The 18,198-nt window shown below is 34.1% G+C and overlaps 1 protein-coding gene across 1 annotated transcript; it reads right to left on the bottom strand.

The window, feature by feature from the left end:
- Nucleotides 1–567: 567 nt before the first annotated feature.
- On the bottom strand, nucleotides 568–16,443 carry LOC100375993 (peroxidasin-like). Its single transcript, XM_085492805.1, has 7 exons — nucleotides 16,423–16,443; nucleotides 11,690–11,749; nucleotides 5,473–5,712; nucleotides 3,394–4,999; nucleotides 3,005–3,207; nucleotides 2,593–2,829; nucleotides 568–1,166 (listed from the first exon to the last, which is right to left on the bottom strand). Exons 2-7 carry the CDS (start codon nucleotides 11,742–11,744, stop codon nucleotides 1,159–1,161), a joined length of 2,349 nt encoding a protein of 782 aa, XP_085348931.1. The 5' UTR covers nucleotides 11,745–11,749; nucleotides 16,423–16,443; the 3' UTR covers nucleotides 568–1,158.
- Between the last annotated feature and the right edge of the window lie 1,755 nt (nucleotides 16,444–18,198).

Below are 18,198 nucleotides of genomic sequence, written 5' to 3'. Positions count from 1 at the left end.
ATTTCAATGTTAGAAATCCTCAGTCAGAAACTTTACCTAACTTGAACCATGATGGTTGCAGTTATCAAATAAACCTTGTCTGGTTCTTAGATGGGTCTAGTCTAGTTTTCTTCGATATACCTTGTCTGGTTCATACATCGGTCTGGGTCAGTTCTAAGATAGACCTGGTCCGGTTCTCAGATGGGCATATTTTTTAACAATAATCTGTGGTATTTAATTGAAGCAATGTCTTCAGTATGAACAATATTTTTTGCGCTAACTTCAATTAACACACTTAAATAGATCGTGTTCTTGGCAGATTATTAATGGCCAATTCAAAATTAAACAAATCCACATGTCTGTCACATTGGCTGAGGGTACATGATGTTTCATGTTCTATCCAATACAAAATTCAAACCCAGGACCTGCCGACACACATAATACTTTGACAGGCGATTTGAATATTGATTTTGAATAAACTATTTGCCTATGCATTTGTAACACACGCAATCATATCGAAAATGGCAAAAGGGTGTACACAGATTTCGTAGATACGTTTTCCACAGAATGAAAAACTGTAGCCAAATCTTCCCAGTGTTATATTTATAGCATTCCTTTATTTCAATTCATATATTAACCTGTTAAATCCATACACCAAAGATTGCAAATAACAAAAAATAAGTGACTACGCAAAATTAATCCAACAATCCTTTCAAATGAAATATAGCTATGTACTTAATAACTTAATAATCTAGCTTATACACGAAGTGTCATTAAGAAAGATGTACTTGATGCAGTGATTTGATTGTCTCTATACTGCTGTATCGATATCACATACTAGTATTCGAATATTCGAAGTATCGAATATTTGCTTAATGTAAGAAAGGCTTTGTTAGGATAGAAACTTAATTTTAATAACGACATTAAAATAAATAACAACTAAGAAACAACACACTTTGTCTCAATGAATGTACTTATATATTAAAACATATGAGACATATTGAAGTAGTCTACCAATTATCATGCTTATCCCACAAAATTGCTATACCACCCACGCTCCCATTCTCTACCCCCTCCCCGACTATGTTTATACAGCCAATATTTTCAAAGTCGTTTCTGGTCCACTTTAATCTTGACCATTGTTGTCTCATCTTAAGCTGCAAGAAATGGGGAAATTGACTAGTGACCTGCAAGAAATGGGGAAATTGACTAGTGACTTTACGTTAAAATTCGTATAACGCTTTTAAATGCTAATGCGTATGTGTATACATGGAAATAATAAACCTAATAGTAAATATTTAGACAAAAGTTGTATATGGTTCGATAGTATCAATCTTTCTGAGTCATAAACAAATGGCATCTGTTTGAAATCTGAGATTGTTGACAAATATATCCTCCAAACTCGACAAATATGTTGTCAATACGAAATTCATGTATACTGATAATGGCACCTCCAGTGTGGAAGAAATACATCCGTCTTGTTCTTAACAAGGTAAGTGAAATAGTATCTTATACAACCACTAAATATTTGTGTCACTAGAACGATTTTTTATTTTAAAAATGCTTTTGGAAGTTATCTTGATTTCATTTTTTTTAAAGTTTATTGGAATGTTTTAATATCCACATTTGATTTATACCACTTCTAAAAAAAGGGTATCACAGTATTTTGATAGTAGATTTCACTCTATTGTTGGGAGCTTTGTTTAGAGGGAAGACAGCATATCCACAATGGTGATTAGACAGAAAATGGAGTGCGTCACAATCTTTAAATACAGAATTTGGTCGTCTGTGGACTTAGCACTCCAGTCTATGAATACAACAACTGCTCTTCTGAACTTGTATAATTTATATAAATCGTCACTAAACCTGAAAATCACCTCTGTTGTGTACAGTTATATGGCATTGTGGGCTGCGTGCTTCAAATACTGTAGATAAATATATGTCATATCTACATTTCCAAGGAAGGTAAACACAGAAAACACTAGCCTAAACAGTCATGGGGCTTTTAGGCGAGAACAATGAGCTTGTGGTTGAATATGATAAAAACGTTACACAGATGACATAAATGCTACTGAAATAATATAATAAATAATGCCACCATGAAAGCATTGATCCTGACACTGAATGACATATGGAAGATGTCACGTGCAAGTGTCTTTCTCTATAAAACTTCTGACAACAATTCACGTACTGTAAAATATCTTATTTTCACTGGGTTAAATTTTCCATTTCATGCATATTCAATGGGTTTTAAATTCACGGTTTTATTATTTAGATATCATTTAGATAATCAGTTCTACGCTAAATTTGACATATTCACTGGATTTTAATTTAGCGCATTTTCCAGTTAGCGAAATAAGCAAAATTAAAACCCAGTGAATAGTTAATCCTTAAGTAAGTTTAATTTTCTGATTTGACTATGTACTTTTAATTAGTGTACCTGTTTTGAACTTGTGGATTGACTCTTTCGATTGTCAATCATTTGTTTTGTGTTATTGAACTTATTTCCCTATACAACTTATCATGCGTTCAATGCACGTCACTTATTGACTGTACTCAGACTATCCTAATTCATCGATATGTTGAAAGTAGCCAAAATCTATTTTAACTTACGCTCTACAATAACAGAAAAACTACAGGATGCACAATATCCTGATTCATCAGTAGCTGTGCATGTCACTGTTGTCACTCCATGTGAAAAACGTGAGCCGCTTTTGTGTGAGCAAATCATACGCGGGTAGGCACTTGAATCATCATTTACAGCGACATCTGGCCATGTTACTCTGGTAAGACGATGATTAGCTTCAATGGTGATATCATCAGGACATTGAATAGATAATGGGGTGTTATCTGAAGCCAAACAGAAGAGCATAATTATTAAATGACGTCATATTACGTAAAAGAGAAAATCATAGGTTTCTGATATACTCTTTGATGAACAGATGTTAATCAGAGTGATTGTTGAATGAAAAACTAAAGCCTGTTGGGTGTAAATGAAAAACATGTATACACCATTTATTCATACCATGTTGATGGGTCCATGCTGATAGATCGATACCCTCAATGTCGTTACACGTAACTAATCCACCACTAACATCTGGGATTAAAAAGACGTCACGCTGAACTTGATCTATGTCTGTATTATCACATATTATGCGGGCAAGTGAAGTTTTCTTTATCTCAGCTAGTTGTGCCTCTAAGAAGTATCCAGGTTTCTCATACCAAAACCTGTAACATATTTAAATAATTTAATGACATTCCAAGTTCGAATTATTTATGCTGCATTTTTTATTTTTGAAGTATACAAACGCTAACTTGAATTGAACTAAATGTAAGTGACTTGTTTGTTGTCATTATTTGTTTATACAAATATCAAATACAATTGCATTACAAAGTATAAAAAAGATACTATACCTATCACCATTTCTTGTGTTCTTGAATTGCCTAGACAGTATACAGTTGAACGTGGGACCCACCACACTGCCTTCTATGGGATCTTCTGCCATGCCACCAATATACAGATCGATATTATCTACATGACCATACAGGGTTTGGAGTTCTGCACGCAAATCATTGCTTGATATTAGGTTCTTTAAGTGTTTAAATTCAGTGATTCTATGTCGGCCTTCATTGCACAATTCAACCCATTCTGTATAGCCAGGTAGGGCATGGTCACGACCTCTTTGAATATTAAGGGACATCAGATCCAATGCAATTGTGTGTGAAAGCTCAAATAAGTGTTCTGTCAATTCATCTGTCAGCATTTCGCTAGGATGGAGATCTTTAGCAGCTGTGGCAAAGAGTCCTCTGATAACGGGGTCTATACCACCTTGTTCAACGATTCTCCAAGGTTGAAAAAATGCTAGATGAAGTGGGAGATGACCGTCTGGGATTTCATGGAAAGTTGCATTGAGTCTGACTAGAATTGGTTTCACTGTACCATGACCAAATCTAAATGCAGCAGTGGAAAAAACATTGTTCACAGCCGCATTGGTGCGTGGATCATGACGACTGTAAACACCAATAGACTCCATACCAACGTCACCAAGAATCTTTGGTAAATAGTGATCATATGTAATATGTTGTAATGTAGCACCCACGAGTTTACGTGTTTCCTGATATAGTTGTTCATCGTCCCAGTGTGGATTGATCTGTGATAACATATTACTGATGCGATTGTGTTCACGCAGAAAGAGGGTGTGAATAGCAGTAAGACCAATTTGTTCATTGGCTCGTACATCACCAGCGAGAAAGCATGGCACTTCATTCATGCTATCGTCACTCAGACATGCCATTGGAGAGTCATCGTCAAAGGGCAGCAGTGGTCGTCCAGTTGCTGTCTCATTATCCCCAACTCTCAGGCCCCCTTTACCATTAGAATCTCTCAGTTCTTCAGCTTCGGTCTGATTACTTCCATAAACTTGTGATGCATCAATATAGGATGTGATTGCGTTCGTCTGTTCTCTTGGATGTTGAAGACTGCCTGTTCCACACACTGCACTGGATCGGATAAACTCCGTACATTCTGCATCGTGGATGCGTGGATCATCATCAGGGACAGGAATAGGGAAACACGGTGGATCGTTGGCACATATGTCGCTACAAGGAGTACCATCTCTAAATGTAACAGAACTTGGACTCTGTGGTGTTATATCCAAATCATGGTCTAGAAACTGTCCAAACTGAGTGACAAGGCCAGTTAATTTAGGATCTTCTGAGGAAATGTATGTTGAACCAATTTTGTTTGAGACATCTCGCGGACTTGGTTTAGGAAACCCATTGTACAGCCTACCAATATTCCATCCAACTGGCTCATTCAAATCATTTTCATAAATCGGTTCTCTCATACGGGAAAAAGCGGTCATGGCAGCTCCTTGTGTCGGATTTTCAAAATTATTACAGGTGCCATCGACGGTACGATACTTATAATGAAAACACATATCCTCGCATGTTATTGGGGGCTTCTCACAACCTGACAGACTTAACACAGCTTCAACTAGTTCTGGAGTTAGATCAGGAGCTGAAAATAATTGTTCAAATAGTCTTTACAATACAATATTCACGTTACAATAACTATGTTTAAATCATTGATTAATAACTACGATGTCTATATTGTTATATTCAATTCCTGATTCCCGAATAGATAGCGTTATTATCGTATATGTGATTGCAATTATTGCGTACCCTAAAGTCAACAAACCGGAAGATTTGGAATGTTCCAAATGCGCAAAATCGCAGTTCACCGCTCATGTCATGTTCATATTTACTCAGCGAAATACACACGTACCATCGCGAGCTGTCACTGTTGTACCAACCAACGCTCTCTCCCTTATATTTTAAAAACTGTTTTAAAGTTTCCACTGTTTTCCGGGGTTTCTGTCCTGTCCTGTCCTGTTGTCTGGTAGGTTATACATGCACAAATATAATTAATTCGGGAATTTGGAATTGCTTTTGTATTGAGAAATTTATTAAAGTTAAATATGTTTTGTTTACCTTGTTCATGGTCTTTCATAATCTCAACTGTTGTTTCAAAGACCTCCTCATGTCTGGAAACATCTACTATAGATTGTGATGGAAATCTGAATAGTCTCAATAACTGTGCCGGATTTTGGGGGTTTCGATTCTGTTGAATAGCTTGAAGAGTTTTATAGATAGCTCGATCAACATCATTGGCAGCTTCATGGTAGGATGACTGTAGAACAGGATTGTCCATGATGTCTCCATAAACCGGAGCTAAAAATTGAATATTTTGCTTAATATTTATTAATCTATGTAAATCTGTTACATGCATTATCTCTTTGATAATCTATACTCTGTTCTGACTTGAATGTAGATAACTAACCTTTAAACAAATTTATCTGGTTATATCACAAACATTAAAACAACGTTACCTCTTTTAGAAATGCTCACATTTTACTATTGATTTTACACAATAAAATACATATTTATAACATACACTGATAATTTGTTTATTTTATCATTTCTTACACGTTATTATTTGGTCATTTTTACACTGTTTTAGTTTTGTATTGTTATTATTTGGTAATCAGCGCTAAAGATGTTTATATTTTGAAACCGGGTGTGTGATCTTGTATTTCACATTGTGCTGGGTGTCATTAAGACACCTAGTAATACAGACACAAAATGCTACAAACATTGCCAAACAATAACATAATAATAGAACAAATGTAAAAAAAAAATATCAGATAATGCAGGACAAACAAATTATCAAATACTAACATTACAAGGCGAAAGCAGTATGAATATATTATAATTAATATAATTTTTAATTATTTACGCTTGGTCAAAAAAACTAAAGAGTGACATAACGTTAGATTAACAAAATAATGATATAAAAATGCAAAATAATTATGGGATTCAACACTTTAAACATGATGTAATAATGATTAGACACACACAGTTCATATAATCAAACAATATAAACATGGTCAAGTAGTAACATAACAATAATAATAATAAAAAAAATAAAAGAATTACCGAAAAAGTTTAAAAGTTTAAATATTATCATAGAGTGACATAATAATTAAAAATTAATGTCAAATATTGATAAACTCAGAACTAATCTCACCCTATATATTTGTAATGATAAATTTGTATGTATTGGTGTATTAAGTTTTTAGTATTAGGTTTACAAGTAAATGAGTGCAAGTACTCTAGCACTATACTACTATAAATTACACATTTTTGCGTGTTTTTGTATTGGTACAAGTTGTTTATATCCGCTGATTATTGGCTAGTATATTCCTTGGCATGATTGAGTTTCAAGCAAGTTCATTAAATATGGTACTAGAGTAACTATTCTTTTAATTCTAAGCAGAAATTAACTGGACAGCACCTGTTTCGCATACAGATTTGCATACAAGACTTAGCTCAGTCGGGAAAGAATGATTGCGGTTGATTAAGATTTTGAATTTAAAATTGGATTTGATTAATCATTAAAATATTTCATGAACATTTGAATGTACTAAGTGGGTGATAGTTAATAATATTTGTGTAAGGGGCTGTTTTAATGTGATTCACTATATGAATACTTGAACTCAACATTTATAATTAAATGCTGGTGACTAGCATTGTTTAAACAAACCATAAACGGGTACGTGTTCGAACTACAAATACCAGTGTTCCAATGGCTTGTATTTATGTATGTTTTCATGTATAGAGGTCCTGTGTCCACAGAAAATAAACAGACGGACATGTGTTGTCCTCAATGATTATTTATCGATGTTTGTCTCAAATATCTAATGGTGTTTTTTTTTGTCAAACAAACTTCTTTCTGAAAAAAATAATGCCTGAATTTACAGCGCCGTGATGCACAAAGTTGTTTGCAAGCTGGCTGCATTATTGTACTCAGTATAACTGATCACATGGGAGTATTGTAACCGCTACCTATGTTGTTGAGTGTCGCCCTCTAGCGGTTATTATAGCTCATTGAAACATATTATAGAGTTTTAGTTTTTTAATATCATCATCCAAACCTCATTCTGACATCACATAAGCTAATTTGCATATCTGTATATAAAGACATTAGACAAGCTTGAGATTTTATTAACTAAACTAATTTTCAAGGTTAGACTTAAACTTTAATTATTGTAGAGTGGCCCGTGTTACAGCCACATTATTTGTATAGTATATGTTGTTGAACTAAAGGAAGTACGTGGACTACATTAATTTGTATTGTTATTCCTCATCTGATTTATTATCTAACCAGCTGTTCCTGTATTTCCCAGAATGCATTGTTTTATACATTGAGAAAAGTGCTATTCCGCTTCCTTTAAAAGACTGATAAAACATTGTTTAAATATGTGATATCATCAGTTGAAGCTTGGCAACAGACAGAGCATTTCTTGTTGTTCAGTCACTTAAACCCTTATAAAAGCTTACATTTTTCAACCAACACAATTGTTTATCTATATACAAAGGGATATATTTATAAATATTGAAAGAGAAAAAGTGAAGTAAATTTGATTCTCTAACACGAATTACAAGACAAGAAATAACATTTACAAAGCTCGGTAGGTAAAATCTATACTAAGCACATTACAAGCCACATTACATAACTCAGGGTCAAACAACTCTGCAAAACATAATATTGACGCCTTTTCTCTTTTTTATCAATATACACAAGCCGCAAATTACTCTGTATTGTTGCGTGTTAATACTTTATAATGGTATCCTAAAATTCGATGAGTAAATGGAGGAAAGGGCAGAATATTTACTGATTTGTCACCTTGGATTTTACAAACAAAAATGTCAAATAGATAAAAGGCAAGACATTATAGACAGAAGCATAACAAAACCAAAAATATAGTAATACATTGACATAAAGGTGAAGGAAGTATTCATATATATCCACTTTATTGTGTTATTTCAGCATTTATGAGTTCGATAGAAGACGATAATTTGTTGTCAAAATATGTACCAACAGTTATTAACATTTCCCCCAGCATGCTCTGCAAATTATAAATTTTACCGTATTTTGTGGTGAAACGAACATTTCTACGTATGTTTTTTATTACTGGGTTCTCATAAATATAATCCCACATAATACAGATATTGATGTAAACACAGGTTGTACAAATTACATATTTCAGAGGTTGTTACCTGGGTGATGGCTTGGAGGCGACTGAGTGATTAGTAATCGATGGCTACCGTGTTTAACAGTATTGTCAATCTTTAAATGTTGTTAAAAACAGTTATTGTCTCTGTGTTTGACCGACTCTTTACTACCCGGTGGTTACTATTATTATTTTTGCCACGTGCTGTTCCTGTATTTTTTCCAGTGTTATGTACATTGACCTAACATATGCTATTCTGTTTTATGTATAAATTGTTTATCAAATTGATTGCGTCCGGGTATACATGTTTGTTTAGTATAATAGTTTGACCATCTGTTCACCCCGGGGATTCATTTCTGTGACTAAGCTGTTATTCTATATTTTTTTCTGAATGCACTGTTGAGACAACAATTAATATACTATTTTTTTTTCATGTATGTTTTTACTTTATTAACTAAGGACAATCTATAATACTAAGCCCGGACTAGAATAACAAAAACCGTGCTTAACAACGGTGTAATTAGGTTTTGTTAATCCGTAATTGTTTGGATTTGTGTAATTAAATCTTAATCAATTGAATTATTAATTTCATGTGTGTAATTTGATTTTGCGTCATGTCGACTGTTATTTATTTTATTTCATGGCACGTGATCAGATATGGCGAAAAATAAGTTGTTGTTTGTTTAACATCCTTGCTTGATACTACTTGTTGATAATCAAATTAGGTTATGATTGTTATTGTAAACTAAAAAACATATACTGACCAGTGAGGCTAAAGCACCCATAGAAATGTCAATAATAACTGTTAATGCAACACTTTTATAGCAAATGTTTAACTTTCTTTCATCTTTCAGGTTCTTCCTCTTAACCTGTTCACCACCAGTTCCCTTTTTTTCATCATAAATTTACAAAATAGAACCGTTCGTAGTCTGCAATTTTCCTGCAGAAGATTTGGACACAAATAGCCATATGTTTTGAGTAAAAACTGAAAATTTAATCAAATTTTGTCAATTGACTCTCAAATTAGGGTTGATTCCCAGAAACATTGAAAAATATATATTTCAAAAATTGAAGAAAAAAATAGTCAAGAAAATCTGGTGGTGAAAAGATTTAGAAAACACACTTTTGCTTTGTTAAATTGATAAATGTACGAACACACATACGTTCTATGAAATATTAATCTCTGTAATAAAACGAAAGAACTGCATAATATAGGATTATTTCTATAGTTGTATTTTAATAAAGCAATATACACATTATAATAACAGTGGCATGACGAGCTCAGCGTTTACAGCCAGTTAGTCATCTACAATTTTGTTTAATGTTTATGGTTTTCATATTGCACTTGCTTTGTTTTTTTGCACATGTTTTTTTCTTACGATATTTTTATTATTACCGTATCCTAATATTGATATCGACATTTACGAATTCCTTCTTTAAGTGAGAAGCAACAATATTTGTTTTACTCCCATATGTGTCGTCACAAATAATGACAAACGGCAATGGTCGGCAAGGAACTCCCGCTTTGCATTGTGGGTAGAAAAGTGTTTATAATATTTCGAGTCCATAACACGAGATAAATGTCAATATACCTTCGAGCAATGCCACACTTCATCTCCGGTACTATCCGCGAATTATTTCTTTACCATATGTGTCATATCTGCATATATAATGTTACCTCTGGCGTTTTTTTAGTCACGTTCGGCCGAATTTCGAAAACGGTGACATATAATTCGGTCTCCGTCCGTCCATGAATGCAGGAGTGTAGTCAATCGATTTATGGTAGCCGACTGGCAGCCATTTTTTTTAGTATAAACATTATACATGTTAAGATACATGTTCATGATGATTCGTTTTGTGACCTGATCAAATAATACTGACTGGCAGCCATCTTGGTTTTTGAAAATGCATTGAATGAATAATCTCTTTACCATATGTGTCTTATCTGCAAGTGGAACGTTACCTCTGGCGTTTTGTTTAGTCACGTTCGGTCGAATTTCGAAAACGGGGACATATAATGCGGTCTCCGTCAGTCCATGAATGCAGTGGTTTAGTCATTCAGTGATCTAGTCCATTGTGGCCAACTGGCAGCCATTTTATTATTTTTAGTAAATACTTTATACATGTTAGGATACTTGTTCATGACGATTCGTTTGGAAACCTGATGAAAGATGACTGACTGGCAGCCATCTTGGTTTTTGAAAAGGTATATTTAGCAATCTTTTTCAGTTTGTGTTCAAATACATACATTAAACATGTTTGGAAACATGTCCATGACAATTCGTTTCACGTTCGAATGGTGGCCAACTTGCTTTTTGGTCATGCTGAAACGCCCTATGGACCATTTTCATTCATAAATGGTACATACACCCTATATGTTGGAACACTTGTCCATGTACATATTAATAACAACATTAATAAATATGAAAACAAATGTACATAGATCATTCAGGATTACATGAGTGAGTCCGGTTTGCAAATACATTCATGAATGACAAGTGACATGATACATATTTATGTTTGACTTATGATTCGTTATCATCAATTTGTAAAGTACCTAAATTTGTGCCCGCCATAAAACATTGTTAGAAAGTGTGTTACTGGTAACGCCATAACAAAGTTGACGCATGCTCACTTGAGACATGCACTTTACTTGAGTTTAATACAAAAATTGCATAAATATGACAGATAGCAAATAAAAATATACAGTTCGTGACCATATATTGAATTGTAATTTTAGAAGTTATTTAATAAATCTGATACATTACAATTTCCGAAACAATTTAACTGGTCACATGTCCAATGATGTCTAATTTGTTTGCGGATATTTGGCAAGTAGCAAGACAATTTGTGATCAATTAAAAGACAACAGACTTGCAGCCATTTTGCCCATATTATAATTGCAACAGAGACTATGCCATTGTTATGTAGTGAACCGATCTTCATGTAGCGGACTATGTATGTACGGGTCATCGTATAAAGGTTATGCATACTTTACAGGATGGCAAGTTTGGGTTCTTGAATGAGCATGTTACACTCCGTGTATTGTTCAATTTCACTCAAGTATAACTACTCAGTGAACATCCGGGCAATAACGAGAAAATTATTGTAGAGTAATATCATGCTGATCTTACCAAAAGTGTAGATGATCCATATTACATACAACTTGGTTCCTCCCAACAGATTCATCGTGTCTGAAAAATTAAGCATTTAAATATCATTTCGTGAAATGACCATTATTTTCATTTTTTACTAGTCGTGTTCAAGCTACAGCAAGTACGGACTAACATTTAAGCTAATCGCCTATTGTGTCTGAAAAATGAAGCGTTGCAAATATTTTTTTTTATTACTCGAACATGTATTGCGTGAAAGTAATTTATATTAAGGGGTGGTAGTCGTCGCGCTGCGCATGTGCGACAATTGTGTTGATAATCATTGATTTTCGCACAATCCAATGCGCTCTTCTGGAAATTACAAGTATGAGGTTTGACCTGGGCGCGACTTGCTCTAATTACCGCCATTGACTCTTTCAATACCTTCATATCATCTAAAATATACCTAATTAAAGCTTAGTAACGTCTCACTTTGTACTCGTTCCGCACGACAGTCACAGTCGCCATCTTTGTTTATATGCGACCCGTATATCTCGCGCATGCGTGGCGCTACTACTACCGCCCTTTAACTGAAACATATGTAATTTATAAGCGATATAAATTGAAGAGATCGTCCATTCCCCCCCCCCATATAGACATATATAGTATTTATGTTTATGTATATTCTGCAACCTAACACATCTGTGTATGCTTTATGTGTTATTTTAATATATATTTTGTTGACAATGTTGAGCAATTTGTTACTATACCAATGATGGTACCAACTAACCGTTTCATATGTGATTTGTTAAAAATAATATTTAGGAGGGAACATTTAGGTTATGTGTGAAGCAACCATCTGACTGGTATTCTGGTAATTTTGTTATATTCACTGATGTATATTAATTATGTTATGATGCACATTTTTCATGATATCATATGTTATGATATAAAAACAAAATAGTATGCTAAACATTATGTTTTCATGCTGTGTTTTCATCATGCTATCTCGTACATTCATTTTCTCATCTTGTTATGATATACCTTCAACATGTTATGGTGTGCATTCACATTGGTGTGATACGTACACATTCATCTTGTGTTGGTGTGCTTTCATTGTGCATAAAGTATAGAGCGTACTGTTTAGCCGATCATGCACACAGTCGAATAATCGCAAGCGAGCGGTTGTCAGTCATTCAGGCACTTGAATCGATGAATTTGACAGTAAACGGAAGTTTATACTGATGTGAGGACAGAATTGTACCGTTAAAGACGGATATTGAGTTAGGTCACCTGGGCAGTCCGACAGGGTCAGATTGAAGGAGCGCTGAGCGAACACACAGGTGTACTTATGTAAAGTAGCATTATGAAGCTCATGAACGCTATCCAGGATAATGATATTTCGGAACTTTTTGGAATTGAGTGGACGCTATGTAAAATAAAATATATATCACGACCTATGTTTTTTTTCTATGTCAGTTATGTACGTATATGCAATAAGTGCAGATTGCAGATAGGCATGAAATAATACATCTTTTTTTTTTTTTCTCGAGAATAATTTCTCTGGCTGTACTCAAGTTGACTGTCATGTCGGATATAGCATACGGAAATGAATAAAATATCGAGAAAGAGTAACATGCTACGTTTGGTATAGCCGTGCTTTCATGACGTTTTGGCCCGGGTAGGGCTTCGTCTGGCTGTATACACGGTATCGTCGAATTTGCTACCTAAAACGAAAAATAGCTAACTGATACTCAAGCAATGAATATACAGAGGTGTGACCAACTGAGTTATTAGTCTAAATATGTGTCGATTATTTGTACGTGTATCCCACCTTGGGCTAGCAATCTTGCAAAACTGTACTTTCATGCGCACGTGTGCCACTATCAAGCCGGCGTTAGTGAAATAATATAATCTAGTATTAAAGTAACACCCGGTTATGTTTTAATTATGTAAAATACAAACCAGTTGGCAAATATGCATGGATTAAATTAACACACCGTTCTAAAAGCTGCGTAATATCCATTGAAATCTACATGAGAAACTAACAATTGAGAAAAATGTCTTTCCATTGAATCGAACAAAGACTCGTGTCAGATTGAAGAGGCCCCGAGACGAACACACGAGTTTATTTGTGTGAAGTACCGTATGAACGTTGTCCAGGCAAATGATATTTCGGATCATTCTGGAATTGAGTGAAGGTTATGGAAAAAAAAAAGTTATATAACTTTCTTGAATAGAGGTGGATTTCATTAGTCGTGTTCAGGCTATACCAAGTATGAAGTTTTTAGATAATCCCATATGTTTGCATATCGGTTATACCCAAATGCGTTCACGTATGGGACAGAACATTCAAACTTGTTAGGAATATATAAATCTTCAGTCCATTTAATTATTATGATTACTTTATGAATATAATAGTAAATCTTCCAAGTGGCCTATGAATGAAGTGGTGTTTAGATTTCTCGACTTTTGCTGTTTTCACCGGCAGTTCGACCGGCGTTCCACAGCAACTCACGCATAGCCCATAGAAATACGTTCCATGACGTAGCTCCGTCTTCCGAAAATTGGGAGTAAAATCAAGTTAGAATCCATGTTAGACGAAAGATGAGAAAAAACAAATATTTGAAACCAACACTTTAACCCCAACCGTAAAACCCAAATGTATAGTAAGTGGGTTCTTCACAATTCCTGGGACGCACAGTGTCCGCTCCTCAGTAAATGCCTTATCATTTCACTAAGTCTCAAATCTGACATTAGTACTTCAGTGGATAATAAGTGTCTTAAAATCCAGAATATTATGGTTTTCTATACGTTTGTCTATTTGTGGTGTGTTTCATCATTTATGTTTGTGTTATTATATAGTTTCGATGCAGTAGATTATATAATAAGATAACCAAACGTTGCGTGATATTAACAATATTTATAGTAGCACCGTTGTTGTACACAGTGAAACAAAACAAGACAGTGTGTGAGGGTCAGACTAATGTACAAATATTGATTCGTGTTGCATGAGTGCATTTTTTGGATCTAATGTCCGAGCCTTCAAAATAATGGCGTTCATATGTGTAGAGAAGTTCAGATTGTGGATGATATTGACACCCTTGTCCATAACCGATATGCCCGACTCGTTAGAGATTATTAATGATTCTGTTTGTTTGTGAAAGATAATGACACGTCAGATGTTACGAACAAACGAGATTCCAACTGTGACCCTTGGAGGACACCAGGTGCTACAAGCAAAAGAGTTCCCGACTGACATCCTCGGGGCACAAGATGTTATGTTGCACCGAGGAGAACCGCCTATGTTCATGCAAGGGCTTGGTTATAGTCGTGTTAACCAATTTTAGAATACATGTATATTATAAATATACCCTTAATGGAATAGTATGTGTTAGAGCAGACCGAATTAAACGTCTTGTTAAAGTTTACGTAAATGAAGACAACTTGGCCAAGATATTTGATAACAATAAATCAGCATGGTACACAAGTTCAGTGACATGTTAACATAAAATATATTGAATTTCAATTCGTCTGTCGATACACCTACCAACATGACCACGGTTAAGTTGTATTGTAACTTGTTTCCAACCAAGGCGTACTGTAAAACATGTTGCCATAACTACATGGCATTTTAGCGAATTTGATAATACATGAATTAATAGAATCCTAATTGAGTTTTAAGTACCAACAATGGAATTGATATAATATACCTATATTTTAATATAGTTACATCTGAAACTAGCAAAATTGAAATGTTAAAATTGATAAGTTAAAAAGACATGTTTTAGAATAAATATAAATTTATCTTCCATGTCAATAATATCTATTTGACATCACATATAAATACGCCTGAATTTCAAATGTCATAAACAAATTATTTTCCGCAACTTTGATTATTGTTAATTCATAATCACGTATATTTATTAAATGCAATATAATAAGACTACTTATAAGTACGACAGAATGACGTGCCGTGAATTGTCGACGCACAGCGTTAAAAAATGTAATATGGTAGATATCATGTCATAAATATGTATGTGGAATCTGTTACTATAATATAATCTAGTATTATAGTAACATCCGGCTATGTTTTAATTATGTATAATACAAACCAGTTGGTAAATATGCATGGATTAAATTCTCTGTCATCATAACATACAGTTCTAAAACCTGTGTAATATCCATTTAAATCTATCTGGGTAAGAAAGTAACAATTAAGAAAATTGAAGATTAACTGGAGCTGAAGCTTGTCCAGTCATTTTTTTTCATATACAATCTTAATCATACATGAATTAAGTCCACCCATGTAAAACTTGCTTGATCTGTTTTTTTTTTTACATGATTACGTGTGTCTTTGTACTCGAGGGAAAGATGATGCAATATATCAAATGCAACGAGACAGTATACAGTGTCCCACCCGAATTTGACAAAGAAAATATTGACAATGTTCATATTATATTTGGCGGTCTTTCTATTGAATCGAACAATAACGTAGTTATTAATACTAATTAATTTACACTAATTTGAAGTGAACAACTTTATATATGTATACTGATAACTGCTTTTGTTCAGTGTCTTTGCAAGATTTTACAAATAAATCATTTTGATTATGAATAAAAAAAAAACATCCGGGGCAAGGGATATACTTTCAAGTTAGATATCAGGTAAGAATATGTGACTGTCTTCTGTACAGAAATGAACATGACATGGAATTTATATACACAATGCATGCACACAATATGAACACAATTTGGAAATACAAACTAACTTACCTACTCTCCGAGTTGCTTTCCCAATATGACTTGGTGCTTGTTTTTTTTATCATATTAAGGCGTATTACAGGGGGTGTCACACCTAACCTAATATCATTTTAAACAACACATATTGACATGTTATAAAATACTGTAGGCAGCGTTGTCTTAATTACCCTTGATTAACATATATACCATATATACCATGAAGATTTCATGTTTTTGATTTGTTACCAAAAAACATGGTACACCACGAAAAAACACCACTGTTGCGACTAGTGTAGCGTAGTAATATTGTTATAATTATGGTGAAGAAGCTATGTGTGTTGGATGTATTCATCAATTCAAGACTTAATTATGTAATACACGTTCTAGATATGTACCATATGTCTTGTGGAAAATAGAAAGAATGTAGAAGGGACTACATTAACTACATTAACTGCGCACAGAATACAATACAATATTGAACATCAGGCTATTTTTCGTTTTAATCCAATTACCGGGGAATATCCATCCGACACACCGCAATACCTCTTTCTTAATACATCAAAAATTTAATTCAATTCAATTCACTCAAAAATATAGTCAATTGCTCTAATGTATTGTTACTTCACATTTGCGCGATAGTCATCCTATTCTGGCTCATTGTTGATTTAATTTACAAAACAGACACACGATGTGTGAGTTGCACATACACAAAGGAATCCAGAATTATGTTAATCATCTGCACATCATGTGCCAACCCCGGCCTTGCGACAGTGTTGCTTTTGTGTGCGATAGCGTATACGTAAACCAACTTGATTATAAGTTTATTTTTTTATATTTCGAAATTGTTTAAATTCATATACTGTTATTAAATAATATGTTAGCAATTCCAGAGTTACAAGATACCACATTTTATCCCCTTTATTATAATAGCAGTGTAGTTTAATAATTGTCTATATCACTTTACTATGTATTATATTAGCATTATCAATACCAGTGACGCCATTGCTCCATAATATTCGCAATAACAGTGGCGGCGTATTTGGGGAGGGGGGGGGTCCCGGATCCCCCGAGTAAGGACGCGCTTGTTTTTATTTATACAGTTTCGTTAAAATCATTGTTGTTACTCTTCTAGGATAACTATCATCCATATGTTCGCTCGCTCGCTCGCTGCGGCCTCCCGGAGCATTGGAAAATAACTGTTAAGTAGACAGAAAAGCTGCCAGTAATATATGCACTGGTGCTTTGAAAACACTCTAGAGATTGGGTCTCTTTGCTTTGCAAATTGTGATCACATCTGCTTTTGTCATTCCATTTCGGATTTATATGTTGAAATAGCATGTTATATATTATATACATACACCAATGTTTTCTGTGATCAGAAAAATTAAATTCAATAAATAACGTTTTAATTTATGCAGACGCAGGGGCCAGTGACTGTTAAACTGTTCCATTCACTGTGAATTAACAAGACATATATCAATATGAATGTCTCACATTTTACACATTTCTGGTAGTTTCAAATGCAAGCCAAAACGAATGGTGTAAATACGTATATATTTAAGACATCATCTCAAATTATCCTCAATAAATATGCGATTCTACAATATGAAATTTACATAAATCAACCTGGTATATGCTGCACGACATGAAGTAGTGTCTCTCCTTTCAATTCAGCTTAATGCCCGGATGTAATCGAAAGTGGATAATCATATAAAACCATGGAGTGTGGAAAAAACTGCACGACGTTAACTCAATTTCACATTGTACATAAAATCATTTAAAAAAAATTGGTAGTAGTTGTTATCGTAG

This window comes from Saccoglossus kowalevskii, chromosome 18, assembly GCF_978046115.1.
Source record: "Saccoglossus kowalevskii chromosome 18, keSacKowa6.1, whole genome shotgun sequence".
Lineage (NCBI taxonomy): Eukaryota > Metazoa > Hemichordata > Enteropneusta > Harrimaniidae > Saccoglossus > Saccoglossus kowalevskii.
This window is presented reverse-complemented; position numbering and strand designations above follow the sequence as displayed.

Excerpts from the sequence above, each read along its gene's own strand:
- LOC100375993 (XM_085492805.1), bottom strand. The coding sequence starts at position 11,744 with ATGAATCTGTTGGGAGGAACCAAGTTGTATGTAATATGGATCATCTAC. Across the intron at positions 5,713-11,689 it reads ATGGATCATCTACACTTTTG|CTCCGGTTTATGGAGACATC; the intron begins GTAAGATCAGCA and ends TTCAATTTTTAG. Across the intron at positions 3,208-3,393 it reads AACACAAGAAATGGTGATAG|GTTTTGGTATGAGAAACCTG; the intron begins GTATAGTATCTT and ends AATATGTTACAG.